The following is a 21,949-nucleotide window of genomic DNA, read 5'->3' on the forward strand; positions in this document are numbered from 1 at the left end:
AACTTGCTGACACAGGTGGCAGGTGAGCCCACCAGGGAAGGTGTCCCAGAGGATCTGCTGTTTGCAAACTGAGGAGCACTGGGGGGAGGTGAGGTTGCCTGAGGCCATCTTGGGTACAGTGACCGTGACACGATTTGATTTCAGTTCTCGGTGAAGGGAGGGAAGATGGAGGAAGGGGGTCAGCAAAACGACTGCCTTGGATTAGTGGAGGACAGGCTTTGGTCTGTTTGGACCATGGGATGAAAGAATCCCTTGGGAGGCAGTCCTGAGGGGCCAGGGAGCCCAGGAAGGTGGAGGTTCCTTAGGAAGTAGGTCATAGAGGTGGAGAAGGAGCCAATTGCAATGTGCTGGAAGCTGGTTCAGGGAAGACTGGCTTGGATGAACAGCAAGCTTCCACTGGGGCTCAGGGAAGAACAGAGAGTTTAGCAGCTCAGGAAGAAGGGTCAGGCAACTCAGGAAGACTACAAGGATGTCAGGAAGTTAATCAGAGAGAAGAACTAGAAAGGTAAAAGTTCAGCTAGAAGTCAATCTGGCCACCAGCAAAAAAGTTAAGAAAGAAATGCTTTTCCAAATGCATTAATACCAAAAAGAGGCCAAGGAGATTCTCCATCCTTTATTGCATGCTGGGGTGGGAACATAACATAACATAACATAACCTCCAGGGGTGAGGAAAAGGCTGAGGCACTCAATGCATTCTTGACGTCAGCCTTTAACCAAAAGCCCAGTTAGCCTCCGCATATCAAATCCCCATGAGGGAGAAGACAGAAACAGGGAGCTGAACAATGTCCCCACTCTGCAGAAGGAAGTTGTCAGTGAGCTGCTGTGCTGCCCAGACATGCACAAGTCTAGGCAGATGCCATCCTTCTGCTGGGAGCTGGTGAAGCAGCCCACAATGCTCCAGTCTCCATTGTTTATCAGCAGTCTCGGTGATCTGGAGAGCTCCTGGGTGACTGGAGGTTGTTCAATGTGACATCCCTCTTGGAGAAGGCTTGGAAGGACACCTGGGGGAACCAGAGGCCTGTCAGCCTAACCTCGTTGCCTGGGAAGGGTATGGACCAGATTACCTGGAGTGCAATGGCACCACTGGGGCATCAGGCCCAGCCAGCACAAGTTCAGGCAGGTCCTGCTTGACTGACCCAACCTCCTTCTATGAGCAGCCAATGGATGGGGAAAGGCTGTGGATGTTGTGTACCGGGGCCTTCTAAAGCCTTTGACCACTGCTCCCACAGCGCTCTCCTGGAGAGCATTGTCCTCTCAGCCCATGGATTTAACAGGTTCCCTGTTGGCTGGGAATGAAGTGCTTGGATGGCTGGGACCAGAGGGTGGCAGTGGAATTAATGCAGCTGGCCGTGGGTCACTGGTGCTGTGCCCCAGGGCCCACTGTCAGAGCCAGTCCCCTTTCATATCCTTGAGGATGAACAAGATCTGAAGTGCCAGGTCCTGCCCCTGGGTCACAAGCCCCAGCAGCTCCAGGCTGGGGAAGAGCCCAGCAGGAAAGGGCCTGGGCCTGCTGGCCCACAGTGCGTGCCCGGGTGTGCAAGAAGGCCAATGGCTGCTGGGCCGGGCCAGCAATGGTGTGGCCAGCAGGAGCAGGGCAGTGACTGTGCCCCTGCCACATGTGGGCACTGGGGAGGCCTCACCCCAAGGGCTGTGTCCAGTGCTGGGCCTGGCACTGCAGGATGGACACTGAGGGGCCGGAGAGTGTCCAGAGGGGGGAACGGAGCTGGGCAAGGGGCTGGAGCACAAGTCTGATGAGGAGCGGCTGAGGGAGCTGGGGGTGTTTAACCTGGAGGAAGAGGAGGCTCAGGGGAGCTGTATTGCTCTTCACACCTCCCTGACAGGAGGGTGCGGCCAGCTAGGGGCCAGGCTCTGCTCCCAGGGAACAAGGGACAGGATGAGGGGAAATGAATAGAATGGTCTGGAATGGACAGGACGCTAAAGATCATCTTGTTCTACCCCTCCTTCCATGGACAGGGACACCTCCCCCTATCTCAGGTTGCTCAAAGCCCCATTCAGCCTGGTCTTGGACACTTCCAGGGGCCCAGCGGCAGCCACAGCTGCTCTGGGCACCCTGTGCCCGAGTTTCAGCATCCTCACAGGGAAAAATTTCTTCTGTATATTCAACCTATAACCTGCTCTCTGTTACTGTGAAGCCATTCCCCCTTTTCCTGTCACTGCAGGCCTTTGTAAAGAGTCAGTCTGCATCTTTCCTTTAAGCTCCCTTCAGGCAGTGGAGGGCCTTGATTAGGTCACCCCAAATCCTTCTCTGCTCCAGGCTGAACATTCCCACTTCCCTCAGCCTTTCCTCCCAGCAGAGCTGCTCCATCCCTCTGGTCTCCTTGGTGTCCCTGCTGTGCACTGGCTCCAGCAGCACCCTGTCCTTCCTGTGCTGGGATCCCAGAGCTGGCTGCAGCACTCTGTGCACCACAGTAGGTTCAGCTTGGCTAGGAGGAAAAATTTTAAAATGCCTAAGCACCATGTGCCACAGGCTCCCCAGGGGAATGGTGGAGTCAGCATCCCTGGAAGTGCTCCAAAAAATGAGAACACATGGCACTTTGGGGTACAGGTTTGTGGGTATGGTGATAGTGAATTGAAGGTTGCACTCCCTGATCTTGGAGGTCTTTTCCAACCTTCATGTGCTTCAGAATTTTTATTTTTTGTCCCTGGAGACTATTGGAATATGAATCCAAATATTACCCGTTAGATTGTGCCTGGGCCAGTCTGACCCTTGCTGCTGGGCCAAAGGTGGCAACTGTGGTGCTATCTCACCCAAGAGATACCTTTAGCTTGCTGGACATTGCAGCTGGGCACTGAACAAGTCCAGTCTTGTTAGGAACTCCGTTTACCTCAGGAGAAAAGCGTCAGGCGATGGTGAAGAGGAAAAGGAGATGGATTCTGCTGGAGGTTTTATATCCAGAGGTTTATTCCATGGTTACAGAGGTCTGAATGCAGGCAACTGCTCCAACAGAATCTCGACCGCATGGCTCGATTTACCTTTTAAGCTCAGGGACAGGGGAAGGGGAGGGGACAGGTGAGCCCAACCAGGTGGAAGGGGCAGGGTCTAAAGGGACAAGGGAAACCTAGACAGGCCAATGACCCCCAGGCCTGAGGGGCATCATTTGAACTTGACAAACCACACAACGCCTTGCTGGAATGTTAAGCCTGATTGACAGGACACACTCAACATGGGGGCAAACGGGAAGGGAGAGAGGTATAGGCACACCTGGCAAGGGACCCGGAAGTTTAAAAGCAGCTATTATAACACACTGCAACAGGAGACGATGCTCGGAGCCCTGCACTGGGTCCTTCTGTTGATAGGGAAATGTCATCCTCTGGACTTCCACATGGGGATCAATATTCCAATGAAAAGGATGTAATCCTTCTCACAGCACTGCAGAAACAAGAAATGCTGAGCCCCTTCAGAATGTGACAATGGCTGCTTAGATGTTGGTATCCACAAGAACTACTTCAGCAGAGCAAGGATATTCATAATTTCTGCTCCTCAAAGACCTGCTTTTGTCGCTTTTGTTTCCTGAGGGGTTCCAGACAAGTCATGCCACTGCTGTGGATTTAGAAATTTTAAGAAGCATAATTTGAACTTTTCTCACTTCTGAAGTTTAGAACAACTTCACAGTGAGCCACACACGGATCGAAACAGTTTTCTGCTTCTTAAAGCAAATTTCATAGCCGCTTCATCTATTTTCCCACATGTTAAGGATCTTTGCCAATCAGGGAATTCTGATCTGAGCCCCAGCAGTCTGTGACCTCTGTCACTGACTGGCAGTGATTCACAAAGTCAGAAATGCTACAGAGAGCAAGCCAAGGGTCCCTACAGCTGTGGAAACATAACAAGGGGCTGCTCAGGCTGGGATTCAGAGGAGGAGCCATTGGAGAACACCAAGAATGGACCAGCTGAGCGATGCTGCTGAAGGAATACAACCTACCCTGCAGCAACAGGTCTCATATAGGACAGCAAGAGAGGCTGCAGTCAGGTTCTGCTGTAAATTTGAAACACAGGGGATCAGAGGCAGATATCAGCAATGTCAGGTACAGAACCACAGAGCAGTCACACAGCTGCTCTGGGGCGTAGAAAGCCACTCTGGGCAGTCAAAGCCACTCTGGGGAAGGTCAAAGGCACTCGGTTTCCCTCAGGCTGGGGAAATGTCCCTGCAGCCAAGGGCCCCCAGGTCACACTGCACGCCTCGACAACTCTTCAGAGTCCTGCTTCATCTTTGCGTAGGTGGCAGGGCAGAACTGGGAATAGAGCTGAGCCAGCAGAGCCTGGGAGGGGATCTCTAACTTGGTCCCGTGGCTCAGTTTGTTCCATATGTGCACTGCATAGGTGTTCTTAAGGAGTTTCTGAAGCTCCATGGCACTGACTGCCCCAAACAACTTCTTCCAGTTCTGCCAGGGAATAGGATAAACAACTTCTTGGGCAAGAGCACTCACACCTTTGCAGCTCATGCTCTTGATAGTCCTGATGGAGCACCACTTCTTGAAGACACGAGTTAGGAGCTCTGGGCCTTGGTGCCCCCAGACCCAGCCATTGTAATTCTGCACAAAGTCCTGCATGCAAAGCTCCATGAATTTGTGCTTGGCCTCAAAGGACAGAAAGGCTCCATTCAGTTCATGGTCATCCTGAATGCCAAGGGCATTGGTGAGGTTCTGTAAGTTCTTAAGCACGATGAAGTCTGTATCCAGGTAGATGCCACCAAATTTCCACATGAGGACAATTCTGCAGGCATCAGAGAGTACAGCTAAAAAATGAGGCTCCTTTTGCCGCTGAGGCTGCAGGAACCACTGCGCCAGAGGTGTTCCAGAAAAGAGTTCTTTGAGGTCCAGAGGCAGGATTTCCACGTTGGGGAAGCAGCTGAGCAAGGAGAAAGCCCAGTGCTTGGGCAAGGAGCCATTCTCTTTGGCCAAGCCTTTCATGAGCACCACGACTCTTGATGCAGGGTGTGTCCTGGCTGCTGACTCCACAGAGCACGAGAACAGGTAACTTGGGGCAGTTTGCTCCGAGGTCTCCACAAAAAGCACGTTTCCTGTGGAAGGAGAGGGCCCACCAGCCATGTCGAGGGCAGAAGGCACATAGTGAGCACAGCTCATCTCAGCAGACAAACTGGAGGTGGGGCTGCTGCTCTTTAGGTCCTCCCCGATGCCCCAGTAGAGCTTGTGGTAGGCAAAGGATACAAACACAACGAGGATTATAAACAGGGCAAAGGGCTTGTTGCTGAGCACCACCCTGGTCAGCTTTAGGAGGCAGCTGGGCATTCTGAGCTTTCTCTCTCCAGCCAGAGCCTGCTCTCCCGAGGCAGCCGTCATGATCTGAAGGGAAGGAAAAAAGAGAAAAACCTGACAGATGAGGCAGCAGAGTATGAGCCTTCCTTCACAAGCATGTGTGTCCCACCTTCATGGCAGTGCAACAACAAACTCTGGGAACACCATTAGAGAACTCATCTGTCACCCTCTAGAACTTCAGGTCACTGTCAACACGAGACATGAGACTCGTACGCAAAGCCCTGGCAGGAGGAAATAGCAATGTTCCTTGTGACCATTCCTAGAGCCCTGTCAACAGACACTGTGGAACTGCTGCCCACTGACAGCTGGCCATCACAAGGGAGTTGTTTTCTCCTGACACACAACGTGTCCTTCCCCCAAACCAAACAGAAGTCTCATCCTTCCAGTTGCTGAGCTGGCACTTGCTGTCTTTGCAAACCAACCAGCTGCCCCTGCAGAGAGCCTGGCGCATTGTCCATGGCAGCATAGCCTTGCAGGATGGATGGAGAGTGGGAAAGGAATGGATGCAGGGCAGCTCAGGAGGCAGATGCAGACAATAAGGTCAAGAAGTGCCTTTGGAAAGGGAGTTCCAAGGCTGCTTCCCAACCCTGCACAGGTCACACTGGCTCTGCCCTGCTCAGTTCTCCCACTGGATCCTGCTGGTGGACAGACATTCCCTCCTCTCTCCTGCCCTTAGCTTCCTTGCTTCTTCTGGCAAAAGGGAGGGTTGGAGTGGAAGAGATTTTTAACAAGGCAGCAACAAACAGGTAAGACAGTCTAGCTCCATCCTCAGCATTAGCATCATCATTGCTGCCCTTTCCTCTCCTGAAATCGAGGCGCAGCAGAAGCAGCACCTCCTGTGCCCACCACAGGGCCCCAAAGGTCAACGGGCAAGAGCACATGAAGAAGCTGTGAGGCAGGCTGTGGCTTTTAGGACCATTGGAAATGGTCTCAAGTGGGTCCAAGGGAGGTTAGAGTGGACATTACTCAGAATTTTACTCCCTGGAAGAGTTCCCAGGCATTGGCACAAGCTGCCCAAGAAAGCAGTGGAGCCACTGTCCCTGGAGGTATTTAACAGACACGTAGGTGTGGCACTTAGGAACTGGGTTTAGTGGTGGTTTTGGCAGAGCAGGTTTTGAGGTTGGACGCAGGCAGTCAAAGATCTCTTCCATCCTAAAGCATTCCATCATTTCTCCTGCCTCCCTGAGCTCCATCTCCAGAGGCCTACCCTGCAGGACAGGAAGGTTCAGGAAACGGGAAAAGCTTTAGTCCAACAGCTGTAACCAAAGTGGCAGGGAACACGACAGAGCACCCAGGTGGCACGGTCCCATTTGTCATTGCTCCTTGATCACTGTGCCGGGCTCACGTACGGAGCTTCCCCTTTGGCCAGAAGGGACTTGTCAGCCACACTGGGAGGCATCCAAATGTCAGAGCATGGAGCCACCACTCTGCACCAGGCACAGGGGGACAAAGGATACACAGCCAATACACAAATGCTCAGCTCTGGATCCCCAGAAAGTTTTCTCCTCCCACACAGAAATGCCACCATATGCTGCCAGTGCTACAGGCAGCCAAAGCCAGCCCACCCTGCCTTATACAGACCCCTCAACATTCCCCACCCTCGACACACCACAGCCGGGTTAACCTTGTAAATAATTTTTTAGGCTGTTGAAAGCAAATAGGCACAGACTAGGTTCGAACAGAGCCCGTGCTGTAGAGAGGGCACAAAACTCACCTGTCCCTGATTTCAAGATACGACAGAATTCTCTCTTCAGCAGGAAAAGTTATTTACGAAATTAAAATCTGAGAGATGACTACTACTCTGTGGTCTGCCACCTCCTTCTTCTAAAAAGGAACGATGACATATGGAGTGCAAACATCACGGGAAAAAAAACGGGGAGGGTGCAATAACATTTATGGGACCAGGGACAGAAGCAAATGTCACACAGATGCACTGTGAACAAACAAGTTAGTTAAAAAGTAATAAAAGAAAAAGGAGGAAATTGAAAGCACACTGTTGCTCAATTTGAGCTTTAGGCTGCTGAGAAAATGGCTTGATTTGTTTTCTCATCCTTTGCTAAAATTTCCCAGTGCTCACACTGATGCTGGGGCTGCCACAATTACCGAGCTGAGCCTTCCACAGAGCTGCCTGCTCCCACCCCAAGCCCCAAGTACAGGATGCCCCCTTGCAAACACACTCTTTTCATCAAATGCTTTACTCGTTCATGAGCGAGTGCATACTCATATGGCAGGGATGTCAGGGAAGGACTTGGCCAAATTCAGGTGTCCCTCATTCTGTGACAGCTCCCCCTTGACCCTGTGATCAAGGGAGGCTCACCTTCCCTTGCATGAGACTTGCTGGCACATTCATAAAATCCCTCCTTTATCAGTACAGCCACTAAATTCAGGGTCTGCTGCAGTTCCTCCTCAGCTGCCTGAAACAAATATTGATCTGTATTGTCCCAGACCTCCTCTCCTCTCCCCAAATCCTTCCATGCACGGCAGCACCATGGATAGACGCACAACAACTCTCGTCCCAGCCCAGGGACTCCACAACCACTCTGGGCTCCCTGATCCAGTGATTCACCAGCCATCCTTTCATTCTAACATGCCACACCACAAGGTGTGCCCATTGTGTCTCCTGCCATCTCTGCATTGAACAGAGGAGAGTCTCACTTGTGTCCTTCACCCACCTGCCCACCTTCAGCCAGGTGTTTCACACCCTGAACACTCAGCCCAGCCTGCTCTAGTCCAAGACAAGTCAGCAGAGCTCTCCCAGCCTCTCCTCATGCAATGTGTGCTCCAGGCCCCTTCTCACCTTGGTGGCCCTTTGCCAGATTTGCTCCAGTACGGACGGGCCTCCCTCATCCTGGGATTCCTGAACCCGCCCTCCAGGTGTGTCCCACCAGTGCTGAGTGGTGGGCAAGGATTTGCATTAGGGGGAGATGGATGACCCCACATCATCGACTGCCTACAACCTCAGTGGCATCTACAACTGACCAGGGGTCTGCTGGAATCCCACCCAGCAGACAGGAGACACTCCAGGAGGTTCCTGGAGCACGTGGAAGAGAACTTGCTGACACAGGTGGCAGGTGAGCCCACCAAGGGAGGTGTCCCAGAGCATCTGCTGCTTGCAAACAGAGGAGCCCTGGGGGGAGGTGAGGTTGCCTGAGGCCATCTTGGGTACAGTGACCGTGACACGATTTGATTTCAGTTCTCGGTGAAGGGAGGGTAGACGGAGGAAGGGGGTCAGCAAAACGACTGCCTTGGATCTGTGAAGGACATGCTTTGGTCTGTTTGGACCATGGGTTGAGAGAATTCAGTGGGAGGCAGTCCTGAGGGGCCAGGGAGCCCAGGAAGGTGGAGGTTCCTTAGGAAGGAGGCCATAGAGGTAGAGAAGGAGCCAATTGCAATGTGCTGGAAGCTGGTTCAGGGAAGACTGGCTTGGATGAACAGCAAGCTTCCACTGGGGCTCAGGGAAGAACAGAGAGTTTAGCAGCTCAGGAAGAAGGGTCAGGCAACTCAGGAAGACTACAAGGATGTCAGGAAGTTAATCAGAGAGAAGAACTAGAAAGGTAAAAGTTCAGCTAGAAGTCAATCTGGCCACCAGCATAAAAGTTAAGATAGAAATGCTTTTCCAAATGCATTAATACCAAAAAGAGGCCAAGGAGATTCTCCATCCTTTATTGCACACTGGGGTGGGAACATAACATAACCTCCAGGGATGAGGGAAAGGCTGAGACACTCAATGCATTCTTGACGTCAGCCTTTAACCAAAAGCCCAGTTAGCCTCCGCATATCAAATCCCCATGAGGGAGAAGACAGAAACATGGAGCAGAACAACGTCCCCACTCTGCAGGAGGAAGTTGTCAGTGAGCTGCTGTGCTGCCCAGACATGCACAAGTCTAGGCAGATGCCATCCTTCTGCTGGGAGCTGGTGAAGCAGCCCACAATGCTCCAGTCTCCATCATTTATCAGCAGTCCCGGTGAACTGGAGAGCTCCTGGGTGACTGGAGGTTCTCCAATGTGACATCCCTCTTGGAGAAGGCTTGGAAGGACACCTGGGGGAACCAGAGGCCTGTCAGCCTGACCTCGTTGCCTGGGAAGGGTATGGACCAGATTACCTGGAGTGCAATGGCACCCTGTGTGCTGCCATGGATTTAACAGATTCCCTGTTGGCTGGGAATGAAGTGCGTGGAATCGGGGTGGCAGAGGGTGGCAGTGGAATTAATGCAGCTGGCCGTGGGTCACTGGTGCTGTGCCCCAGGGCCCACTGACAGAGCCAGTCCCCTTTCATATCCTTGAGGATGAACAAGATCTGAAGTGCCAGGTCCTGCCCCTGGGTCACAAGCCCCAGCAGCTCCAGGCTGGGGAAAAGCCCAGCAGGAAAGGGCCTGGCCCTGCCGGCCCACAGTGCGTGCCCGGGTGTGCGAGAAGGCCAATGGCTGCTGGGCCGGGCCAGCAATGGTGTGGCCAGCAGGAGCAGGGCAGTGACTGTGCCCCTGCCACATGTGGGCACTGGGGAGGCCTCACCCCAAGGGCTGTGTCCAGTGCTGGGCCTGGCACTGCAGGATGGACACTGAGGGGCCGGAGAGTGTCCAGAGGGGGGAACGGAGCTGGGCAAGGGGCTGGAGCACAAGTCTGATGAGGAGCGGCTGAGGGAGCTGGGGGTGTTTAACCTGGAGGAAGAGGAGGCTCAGGGGAGCTGTATTGCTCTTCACACCTCCCTGACAGGAGAGTGCAGCCAGCTGGGGGCCAGGCTCTGCTCCCAGGGAACAAGGGACAGGATGAGGGGAAATGAATAGAATGGTCTGGAATGGACAGGACGCCTAAGATCATCTTGTTCCACCCCTCCTGCCATGGACAGGGACACCTCCCACTATCCCATGTTGCTTGGAGCCCCATTCAACCTGGTCTTGGACACTTCCAGGGGCCCAGCGGCAGCCACAGCTGCTCTGGGCACCCTGTGCCCGAGTTTCAGCACCCTCAGAGGGAAGAATTTCTCCCTTATATCCAACCTAAACCTGCTCTCTGCCACTGTGAAGCCATTCCCCCTTGTCCTGTCACTGTAGGCCCTTGCAAAGAGTCAGTCTGCATCTTTCCTTTAAGCTCCCTTCAGGCAGTGGAGGGCCTTGATTAGGTCACCCCAAAGCCTTCTCTGCTCCAGGCAGAACATTCCCACTTCCCTCAGCCTTTCCTCCCAGCAGAGCTGCTCCATCCCTCTGATCTCCTCGGTGTCCCTGCTGTGCACTGGCTCCAGCAGCACCCTGTCCTTCCTGTGCTGGGATCCCAGAGCTGGCTGCAGCACTCTGTGCACCACAGTAGGTTCAGCTTGGCTAGGAGGAAAAATTTCAGAGTGCTTAAGCACCATGTGCCACAGGCTCCCCAGGGAAGTGGAGGAGTCAGCATCTCTGGAAGTGCTCCAAAAAATGAGAACACATGGCACTTTGGGGTACAGGTTTGTGGGGATGGTGATAGTGAATTGAAGGTTGCACTCCCTGATCTTGGAGGTCTTTTCGAACCTTCATGTGCTTCAAAGTTTTTATTTTTGTCCCTGAGGACACTGCTCGGAGCCCTTCACTTGGTCCTTCTGTTCATGGGGACATGTCATCCTCTGGACTTCCACATGGGACTCAATATTCCAATGAAAGGGATGTAATCCTCCTCACAGCACTGCTGAACAGGAAATGCTGAGCACCTTTAGAGTGTGATAATGGCTGCTTAGATGTTGGTATCCACAAGAACTACTTCAGCAGAGCAAGGATATTCATAATTTCTGCTCCTCAAAGACCTGCTTTTGTCTCTTTTGTTTCCTGAGGAGTCCCAGACAAGTCATGCCACTGCTGTGGATTTAGAAACTGTAGGAAGCATAATTTGAACTTCTCTCACTACAGAAGTTTAGAACAACTTCACAGTGAGCCACACACGGATCGAAACAGTTTTCTGCTTCTAAAAGCAAATTTCATAGGCACTTCATCTATTTTCCCACATGTTAAGGATCTTTGCCAACCAGGGAATTCTGATCTGAGCCCCAGCAGTCTGTGAACTCTGTCACTGACTGGCAGTGATTCACAAAGTCAGAAATGCTACAGAGAGCAAGCCAAGGGTCCCTACAGCTGTGGAAACATCACAAGGGGCTGCTCAGGCTGGGATTCACAGGAGGAGCCATTGGAGAACACCAAGAATGGACCAGCTAAGAGATGCTGCTGAAGGAGTACAACCTTCCCTGCAGCAACAGGTCTTGTATAGGACAGCAAGAGAGGCTGCAGTCAGGTTCTGCTGTAAATTTGAAACACAGGGGATCAGAGGCAGATATCAGCAATGTCGGGTACAGAACCACAGAGCAGTCACACAGCTGCTCTGGGGCGTAGAAAGCCACTCTGGGGAAGGTCAAAGGCACTCGGTTTCCCTCAGGCTGGGGAATGTCCCTGCAGCCAAGGGCCCCCAGGTCACACTGCACGCCTTGACAACTCTTCAGAGTCCTGCTTCATCTTTGTGTAGGTGGCAGGGCAGAACTGGGAATAGAGCTGAGCCAGCAGAGCCTGGGAGGGGATCTCTAACTTGGTCCCGTGGCTCAGTTTGTTCCATATGTGCACTGCATAGGTGTTCTTAAGGAGTTTCTGAAGCTCCAAGGCACTGACTGCCTCAAACAACTTCTTCCAGTCCTGCCAGGGAATAGGATAAACAACTTCTTGGGCAAGAGCACTCACACCTTTGCAGCTCATGCTCTTGATAGTCCTGATGGAGCACCACTTCTTGAAGACACGAGTTAGGAGCTCTGGGCCTTGGTGCCCCCAGGCCCAGCCATTGTAATTCTGCACAAAGTCCTGCATGCAAAGCTCCATGAATTTGTGCTTGGCCTCAAAGGACAGAAAGGCTCCATTCAGTTCACGGTCATCCTGAATGCCAAGGGCATTGGTGAGGTTCTGTAAGTTCTTAAGCACGATGAAGTCTGTATCCAGGTAGATGCCACCAAATTTCCACATGAGGACAATTCTGCAGGCATCAGAGAGTACAGCTAAAAAATGAGGTTCCTGTTGCCGCTGAGGCTGCAGAAACCACTGTGCCAGAGGTGTTCCAGAAAAGAGTTCTTTGAGGTCCAGAGGCAGGATTTCCACGTTGGGGAAGCAGCTGAGCAAGGAGAAAGCCCAGTGCTTGGGCAAGGAGCCATTCTCTTTGGCCAAGCCTTTCATGAGCATCACGACTCTTGATGCAGGGTGTGTCCTGGCTGCTGACTCCACAGAGCACGAGAACAGGTAACTTGGGGCAGTTTGCTCCGAGGTCTCCACAAAAAACACATTTCCTGTGGAAGGAGAGGGCCCACCAGCCATGTCGAGGGCAGAAGGCACATAGTGAGCACAGCTCATCTCAGCAGACAAGCCGGAGGTGGGGACGCTGCTCTTTGGGTCCTCCCCGATGCCCCAGTACAGATTGTGGTAGGCAAGGGATACGAACACAAAGATGAGGGTAAAAAGGGCACAGGGCTTGTGGCTCAGCACCACCCTGGTCAGCTTTAGGAGGCAGCTGGGCATCCTGAGCTTTCTCTCTCCAGCCAGAGCCTGCTCTCCCGAGGCAGCCGTCATGATCTGAAGGGAAGGAAAAAAGAGAAAAAACCTGACAGACAAGGCAGCAGAGTATGACCCTTCCTTCTCAGGTGTGTCCCACCTTCATGGCAGTGCAACAACAAACTCTGGGAACACCATTAGAGAACTCATCTGTCACCCTCTAGAACTTCAGGTCACTGTCAACACGAGACATGAGACACATACGCAAAGCCCTGGCAGGAGGAAATAGCAATGTTCCTTGTGACCATTCCTAGAGCCCTGTCAACAGACACTGTGGAACTGCTGCCCACTGACAGCTGGTTATCCTGAGAAGAGTTGTTTTCTCCTGACACACAATGTGTCCTTCCCCCAAACCAAACAGAAGTCTCAGCCTTCCAGTTGTTGAGCTGGCACTTGCTGCCTTTGCAAAACAACCAGCTGCCCCTGCAGAGAGCCTGGCCTATTGTCCATGGCAGCATAGCCTGGCAGGATGGATGGAGAGTGGGAAAGGAATGGATGCAGGGCAGCTCAGGAGGCAGATGTAGACAATAAGGTCAAGAAGTGCCTTTGGAAAGGGAGTTCCAAGGCTGCTTCCCAACCCTGCACAGGTCACACTGGCTCTGCCCTGCTCAGTTCTCCCACTGGATCCTGCTGGTGGACAGACATTCCCTCCTCTCTCCTGCCCTTACCTTCCTTGCTTCTTCTGGCAAAAGGGAGGGTTGGAGTGGAAGAGATTTTTAACAAGGCAGCAACAAACAGGTAAGACAGTCTAGCTCCATCCTCAGCATTAGCATCATCATTGCTGCCCTTGCCTCTCCTGAAATCGAGGCACAGCTGAAGCAGCACCTCCTGTGCCCACCACAGGGCCCCAAAGGTCAACGGGCAAGAGCACATGAAGAAGCTGTGAGGAAGGCTGTGGCTTTTAGGACCATTGGAAATGGTCTCAAGTGGTGCCAAAGTAGGTTAGAGTGGACATTACTCAGAATTTTACTCCCTGGAAGAGTTCCCAGGCATTGGCACAAGCTGCCCAAGAAAGCAGTGGAGCCACTGTCCCTGGAGGTATTTAACAGACACATAGGTGTGGCACTTAGGAACTGGGTTTAGTGGTGGTTTTGGCAGAGCAGGTTTTGAGGTTGGACGCAGGCAGTCGAAGATCTCTTCCATCCTAAAGCATTCCATCATTTCTCCTGCCTCCCTGAGCTCCATCTCCAAAGCCCTACCCTGCAGGACAGAAAGGTTCAGGAACCGGGAAAAGCTTTAGCCCAACAGCTGTAACCAAAGTGGCAGGGAACACGACAGAGCACCCAGGTGGCACGGTCCCATTTGTCATTGCTCCTTGATCACTGTGCCGGGCTCACATACGGAGCTTGCCCTTTGGCCAGAAGGGATTTGTCAGCCACACTGGGAGGCATCCAAAGGTCAGAGCATGGAGCCACCACTCTGCACCAGGCACAGTGGGACGGAGGAGGCACAAATGATGAGCTCTGGATCCCCAGAAAGTTTTCACCTCCCACACAGAAATGCCAGCATGTGCTGCCAGTGCTACAGGCAGCCAAAGCCAGCCCACCCTGCCTTATACAGACCCCTCAACATTCCCACCCTCCACACACTACTGCTGGGTTAACCTTGTAAATACATTTTTCCTTTGCAAGCATAGGAAGAGAGAGCGGCACAGGCCTGGGGAGAAGTTCCTGTGCAGTAGATGGGCAGGAATGCGCCCCGTTCATCTAACTGCAAGCAAGGTTTGAGCTTGTCGGCGCATTTTGAGGAAAGGGCCAAACTTTACTCCCGTCACATCTCTATAAAGTTAAAAATACATTTCTGCTTTTGGAGCAGACAGGGCAACAATTTCAATGCTGCAATAGCCAGTTCAATTCATGTACAAAACAAATACAGGAAGCCTGGCTCTGTCTCTTCCTCTGAATACACATGTGCCATTGGAAAGAAATTGCAAACTCTACTCACCTGTCCCTGCTTTCAAGACACCACAGAATTCACTGCTTAGCTGGAAAGGAGTTTTAAGAGGTTGGTGTCTGTGAGGGCACCCACAATTCTGTGTTCCGGCACTTCCGCCTTCTGAAAAGAAGTGGCAAGAGGAAAAAGTCTGAATACATGGAAAAACAATATACATGAAGGATGTGACATCAATCCAGTGAGTAGCTCAAAAAAAGGATGTACGTAGAGCAGCAAAAAAGCCATCTAGTTATAAAGGAATCATTGAAAAACAGAGGAAATTCAGACCTCATTGTCACTACACTTTGAACTTTAGTCTGTGGCAGGAAAAATTTTGGGTTTTGTTTGTTCTCTTCTCCTTTGCTAAAATTTCCCAGTGCTTACACTGATGCTGGGGCTGCCACAATTACTGAGCTGAGTCTTCCACAGAGCTGCCTGCTCCCACCCCAAGCCCCAAGTACAGGATGCCCCCTTGCAAACACACTCTTTTCATCAAATGCTTTACTCGTTCATGAGCGAGTGCATACTCATATGGCAGGGATGTCAGGGAAGGACTTGGCCAAATTCAGGTGTCCCTCATTCTGTGACAGCTCCCCCTTGACCCTGTGATCAAGGGAGGCTCACCTTCCCTTGCATGAGACTTGCTGGCACATTAATAAAATCCCTCCTTTATCAGTACAGCCACTAAATTCAGGGTCTGCTGCAGTTCCTCTTCAGCTGCCTGAAACAAATACTGCTCTGTAGTGTCCCAGACCTCCTCTCCTCTCCCCAAATCCTTCCATGCACGGCAGCACCATGGATGGACTCACAACAACTCTCGTCCCAGCACAGGGACTCCACAACCACTCTGGGCTACCTGATCCAGTGATTCACCAGCCTTCCTTTCATTCTAACGTGCCACACCACAAGGCGTGCCCATTGTGTCTCCTGCCATCTCTGCATTGAACAGAGGAGAGTCTCACTTGTGTCCTTCACCCACCTGCCCACCTTCAGCCAGGTGTTTCACACCCTGAACACTCAGCCCAGCCTGCTCTAATCCAAGACAAGTCAGCAGAGCTCTCCCAGCCTCTCCTCATGCAATGTGTGCTCCAGGCCCCTTCTCGCCTTGGTGGGCCTTTGCCAGATTTGCTCCAGTACGGACGGGCCTCCCTCATCCTGGGATTCCTGAACCAGTCCTCCAGATGTGTCCCACCAGTGCTGAGTGGTGGGCGAGGATTTGCATTAGGGGGAGATGGATGACCCCACATCATCGACTGCCTACAACGTCAGAGGCATCTTCACTTACCAGGGGTCTGCTGGAATCCCACCCAGCAGACAGGAGACACTCCAGGAGGTTCCTGGAGCACGTGGAAGAGAACTTGCTGACACAGGTGGCAGGTGAGCCCACCAGGGAAGGTGTCCCAGAGGATCTGCTGTTTGCAAACAGAGGAGCACTGCGGGGAGGTGAGGTTGCCTGAGGCCATCTTGGGTACAGTGACCGTGACACGATTTGATTTCAGTTCTTGGTGAAGGGAGCGAAGAAGGAGCAAGGGGGACAGCAAAACAACTGCCTTGGATTTGTGGAGGACAGGCTTTGGTCTGTTTGGACCAGGGGATGAAAGAATCCCTTGGGAGGCAGTCCTGAGGGGCCAGGGAGCCCAGGAAGGTGGAGGTTCCTCAGGAAGGATGTCATAGAGGTGGAGAAGGAACCAATTGCAATGTGCTGGAAGCTGGTTCAGGGAAGACTGGCTTGGATGAACAGCAAGCTTCCACTGGGGCTCAGGGAAGGACAGAGAGTTTAGCAGCTCAGGAAGAAGGGTCAGGCAACTCAGGAAGACTACAAGGATGTCAGGAAGTTAATCAGAGAGAAGAACTAGAAAGGTAAAAGTTCAGCTAGAAGTCAATCTGGCCACCAGCAAAAAAGTTAAGAAAGAAATGCTTTTCCAAATGCATTAATACCAAAAAGAGGCCAAGGAGATTCTCCATCCTTTATTGCACACTGGGGTGGGAACATAACATAACCTCCAGGGGTGAGGAAAAGGCTGAGGCACTCAATGCATTCTTGACGTCAGCCTTTAACCAAAAGCCCAGTTAGCCTCCGCATATCAAATCCCCATGAGGGAGAAGACAGAAACAGGGAGCTGAACAATGTCCCCACTCTGCAGAAGGAAGTTGTCAGTGAGCTGCTGTGCTGCCCAGACATGCACAAGTCTAGGCAGATGCCATCCTTCTGCTGGGAGCTGGTGAAGCAACCCACAATGCTCCAGTCTCCATTGTTTATCAGCAGTCCCGGTGAACTGGAGAGCTCCTGGGTGACTGGAGGTTGTCCAACGTGACATCCCTCTTGGAGAAGGCTTGGAAGGACGCCTGGGGAACCAGAGGCCTGTCAGCCTGACCTCGTTGCCTGGGAAGGGTATGGACCAGATTACCTGGAGTGCAATGGCACCACTGGGGCATCAGGCCCAGCCAGCACAAGTTCAGGCAGGTCCTGCTTGACTGACCCAACCTCCTTCTATGAGCAGCCAATGGATGGGGAAAGGCTGTGGATGTTGTGTACCGGGGCCTTCTAAAGCCTTTGACCACTGCTCCCACACCGCTCTCCTGGAGAGCATTGTCCTCTCAGCCCATGGATTTAACAGGTTCCCTGTTGGCTGGGAATGAAGTGCTTGGATGGCTGGGACCAGAGGGTGGCAGTGGAATTAATGCAGCTGGCAGTAGGTCACTGGTGCTGTGCCCCAGGGCCCACTGTCAGAGCCAGTCCCCTTTCATGTCCTTGAGACTGAACAAGATCTGAAGTGCCAGGTCCTGCCCCTGGGTCACAAGCCCCAGCAGCTCCAGGCTGGGGAAGAGCCCAGCAGGAAAGGGCCTGGGCCTGCCGGCCCACAGTGCGTGCCCGTGTGTGCAAGAAGGCCAATGGCTGCTGGGCCGGGCCAGCAATGGTGTGGCCAGCAGGAGCAGGGCAGTGACTGTGCCCCTGCCACATGTGGGCACTGGGGAGGCCTCACCCCAAGGGCTGTGTCCAGTGCTGGGCCTGGCACTGTAGAATGGACACTGAGGGGCCGGAGCGTGTCCAGAGGGAGGAACGGAGCTGGGCAAGGGGCTGGAGCACAGGTCTGATGAGGAGTGGCTGAGGGAGCTGGGGGTGTTTAACCTGGAGGAAAAGGAGGCTCAGGGGAGCTGTATTGCTCTCCACACCTCCCTGACAGGAGAGTGCAGCCAGCTGGGGGCCAGGCTCTGCTCCCAGGGAACAAGGGACAGGATGAGGGGAAATGAATAGAATGGTCTGGAATGGACAGGACACTAACGATCATCTTGTTTTACTCCTTCTGCCAAGGAGAGGGACAGTTCCCACTATCCCAGGTTGCTCGGAGCCCCATTCAACCTGGTCTTGGACACTTCCAGGGACGCAGGGGCAGCCACAGCTGCTGTGGCCACCCTGTGCCACGGCCTCAGCACCCTCAGAGGGAAGAATTTCTCCCTTATATCCAACCTAAACCTGCTCTCTGTCACTGTGAAGCCATTCTCCCCTGTCCTGTCAATGCAGGCCTTTGCAAAGAGTCAGTCTGCATCTTTCCTTTAAGCTCCCTTCAGGCAGTGGAGGGCCATGATTAGGTCACCCCAAAGCCTTCTCTGCTGTTTTGCGGAGAAAAGAAGAAACCGCACAACTTTATAAAAGTTGTAAAGCCCAGTATGTTTATTTACGGCGACGGACGCATACGGAGAAAATTCTCCTCAAAAGGCATGCGTGCCCCTGAAGATCTCAGGTCTCCTTTTATCCCCCCTTCCAAATGCATATGCATACAGCTTCACAATAGGTTCATACATATTCATTCCGTGGGACATTTATCGCCAGTTCTCCTTTATCAAAGGAATTCTTAGGTCGTGGGCAAATTGACCTTGTGGTCATTTCTGTTTTTCTTTCTCTGTCGTCTTGCTGTCTCTGGCATCTGACTTTTCCTTCAGCTTTGGCCTCACAGACTTTTCACCTCTCTTAGACACTTCACCTAATTCAGAATGGATCTCTACTCTGTCTCACTGCTCCAGGCAGAACATTCCCTCTTCTTCAGCCTTTCCTCCCAGCAGAGCTGCTCCATCCCTCTGATTTCCTCGGTGTCCCTGCTGTGCACAGGCTCCAGCAGCACCCTGTCCTTCCTGTGCCGGGATCCCAGAGCTGGCTGCAGCACTCTGTGCACCACAGTAGGTTCAGCTTGGCCATGAGGAAAAAATCCAGAAAGCTTAAGCACCGGGTGCCACAGGCTCCCCAGGGAAGTGGAGGAGTTAGCATCCCTGGAAGTGCTCCAAAAAATGAGAACACATGGCACTTTGGGGTACAGGTTTGTGGGTATGGTGATAGTGAGTTGAAGGTTGCACTCCCTGATCTTGGAGGTCTTTTCCAACCTTCATGTGCTTCACAGTTTTCATTGTTGTCCCTGGAGACGATGCTCAGAGCCCTGCACTGGGTCCTTCTGTTGATGGGGAAATGTCATCCTCTGGACTTCCACATGGGGCTCAGTATTCCAATGAAAGGGATGTAATCCTCCTCACAGCACTGCAGAAACAAGAAGTGCTGAGCCCCTTCAGAGTGTGACAATGGCTGCTTAGATGTTGGTATCCACAAGAACTACTTCAGCAGACCAAGGATATTCATAATTTCTGCTCCTTAAAGATCTGCTTTTGTCGCTTTTGTTTCCTGAGGGGTTCCAGACAACTCATGCCACTGCTGTGGATTTAGAAATTTTAAGAAGCATAATTTGAAATTTTCTCACTTCAGAAGTTTAGAACAACTTCACAGTGAGTCACAGACAGATCGAAACAGTTTTCTGCTTCTTAAAGCAAATTTCATAGGCACTTCATCTATTTTCCCACATGTTAAGGATCTTTGCCAACCAGGGAATTCTGATCTGAGCCCCAGCAGTCTGTGAACTCTGTCACTGACTGGCAGTGATTCACAAAGTCAGAAATGCTACAGATAGCAAGCCAATGATCCCTACAGCTGTGGAAACATCACAAGGGGCTGCTCAGGCTGGGATTCACAGGAGGAGCCACTGGGGAACACCAAGAATGGACCAGCTGAGAGATGCTGCTGAAGGAGTACAACCTTCTCTGCAGCAACAGGTCTTGTATAGGACAGCAAGAGAGGCTGCATTCAGGTTCTGCTGTAAATTTGAAACACAGGGGATCAGAGGCAGATATCAGCAATGTCAGGTACAGAACCACAGAGCAGTCACACAGCTGCTCTGGGGCGTAGAAAGCCACTCTGGGGAAGGTCAAAGGCACTCGGTTTCCCTCAGGCCTGGGGAATGTCCCTGCAGCCAAGGGCCCCCAGGTCACACTGCACGCCTTGACAACTCTTCAGAGTCCTGCTTCATCTTTGCGTAGGTGGCAGGGCAGAACTGGGAATAGAGCTGAGCCAGCAGAGCCTGGGAGGGGATCTCTAACTTGGTCCCGTGGCTCAGTTTGTTCCATATGTGCACTGCATAGGTGTTCTTAAGGAGTTTCTGAAGCTCCAAGGCACTGACTGCCTCAAACAACTTCTTCCAGTCCTGCCAGGGAATAGGATAAACAACTTCTTGGGCAAGAGCACTCACACCTTTGCAGCTCATGCTCTTGATAGTCCTGATGGAGCACCACTTCTTGAAGACACGAGTTAGGAGCCCTGGGCCCTGGTGCCCCCAGGCCCAGCCATTGTAATTCTGCACAAAGTCCTGCATGCAAATCTCTATGAACTTGTGCTTGGCCTCAAAGGACAGAAAGGCTCCATTCAGTACACTGTCACCCTGAATGCCAAGGGCATTAGTGAGGTTCTGTAAGTTCTTAAGCACGATGAAGTCTGTATCCAGGTAGATGCCACCAAATTTCCACATGAGGACAATCCTGCAGGCATCAGAGAGTACAGCTACAAAATGAGGCTCCTGTTGCCGCTGAGGCTGCAGGAACCACTGTGCCAGAGGTGTTCCAGAAAAGAGCTCTGTCAAGTCCAGGGGCAGGATTTCCACGTTGGGGAAGCAGCTGAGCAAGGAGAAAGCCCAGTGCTTGGGCAAGGAGCCATTCTCTTTGGCCAAGCCTTTCATGAGCACCACGACTCTTGATGCAGGGTGTGTCCTGGCTGCTGACTCCACAGAGCACGAGAACAGGTAACTTGGGGCAGTTTGCTCCGAGGTCTCCACAAAAAACACATTTCCTGTGGAAGGAGAGGGCCCACCAGCCATGTTGAGGGCAGAAGGCACATAGTGAGCACAGCTCATCTCAGCAGACAAACTGGAGGTGGGGACGCTGCTCTTTGGGTCCTCCCCGATGCCCCAGTACAGCTTGTGGTAGGCAAGGGATACGAACACAACGATGATTATAAACAGGGCAAAGGGCTTGTGGCTCAGCACCACCCTGCTCAGGTTTAGGATGCAGCTGGGCATCCTGAGCTTTCTCTCTCCAGCCAGAGCCTGCTCTCCCGAGGCAGCCGTCATGATCTGAAGGGAAGGAAAAAAGAGAAAAACCTGACAGATGAGGCAGCAGAGTATGAGCCTTCCTTCACAAGCATGTGTGTCTCACCTTCATGGCAGTGCACAGCAAACTCTGGGAACACCATTAGAGAACTCATCTGTCACCCTCTAGAACTTCAAGTCACTGTCAACACGAGACATGAGACTCGTACGCAAAGCCCTGGCAGGAGGAAATAGCAATGTTCCTTGTGACCATTCCTGGAGCCCTCTCAACAGACACTGTGTGGAATTGCTGCCCACTGACAGCTGGTTATCACAAGGGGAGTTGTTTTCTCCTGACACACAACGTGTCCTTCCCCCAAACCAAACAGAAGTCTCATCCTTCCAGTTGCTGAGCTGGCACTTGCTGCCTTTGCAAACCAACCAGCTGCCCCTGCAGAGAGCCTGGCCCATTGTCCATGGCAGCATAGCCTGGCAGGATGGATGGAGAGTGGGAAAGGAATGGATGCAGGGCAACTCAGGCGGCAGATGTAGACAATAAGGTCAAGAAGTGCCTTTGGAAAGGGAGTTCCAAGGCTGCTTCCCAACCCTGCACAGGTCACACTGGCTCTGCTCTGCTCAGTTCTCTCTCTGGATCCTGCTGGTGGACAGACATTCCCTCCTCTCTCCTGCCCTTACCTTCCTTGCTTCTTCTGGCAAAAGGGAGGGTTGGAGTGGAAGAGATTTTTAACAAGGCAGCAACAAACAGGTAAGACAGTC

At 52.4% G+C, this 21,949-nt stretch overlaps 2 protein-coding genes and 1 pseudogene across 2 annotated transcripts; all 3 read right to left on the bottom strand.

The window, feature by feature from the left end:
• Positions 1–4,117: 4,117 nt before the first annotated feature.
• Positions 4,118–6,205, bottom strand: LOC134417984 (lactosylceramide 4-alpha-galactosyltransferase-like; annotated as a pseudogene).
• A 5,521-nt stretch (positions 6,206–11,726) lies between these two features.
• On the bottom strand, positions 11,727–12,923 carry LOC134417985 (lactosylceramide 4-alpha-galactosyltransferase-like). The gene has a single exon (XM_063155839.1). It carries the CDS (start codon positions 12,858–12,860, stop codon positions 11,727–11,729), a length of 1,134 nt encoding a protein of 377 aa, XP_063011909.1. The 5' UTR covers positions 12,861–12,923.
• Positions 12,924–19,603: 6,680 nt separating this feature from the next.
• LOC134417986 (lactosylceramide 4-alpha-galactosyltransferase-like) lies at positions 19,604–21,217 on the bottom strand. The gene has a single exon (XM_063155840.1). The coding sequence runs from the start codon at positions 21,212–21,214 to the stop codon at positions 20,081–20,083; it is 1,134 nt and encodes a 377-aa protein (XP_063011910.1). The 5' UTR covers positions 21,215–21,217; the 3' UTR covers positions 19,604–20,080.
• Positions 21,218–21,949: the final 732 nt, after the last annotated feature.

The sequence above is a fragment of the Melospiza melodia genome, chromosome 4 (assembly GCF_035770615.1).
Source record: "Melospiza melodia melodia isolate bMelMel2 chromosome 4, bMelMel2.pri, whole genome shotgun sequence".
NCBI classification, from domain to species: domain Eukaryota; kingdom Metazoa; phylum Chordata; class Aves; order Passeriformes; family Passerellidae; genus Melospiza; species Melospiza melodia.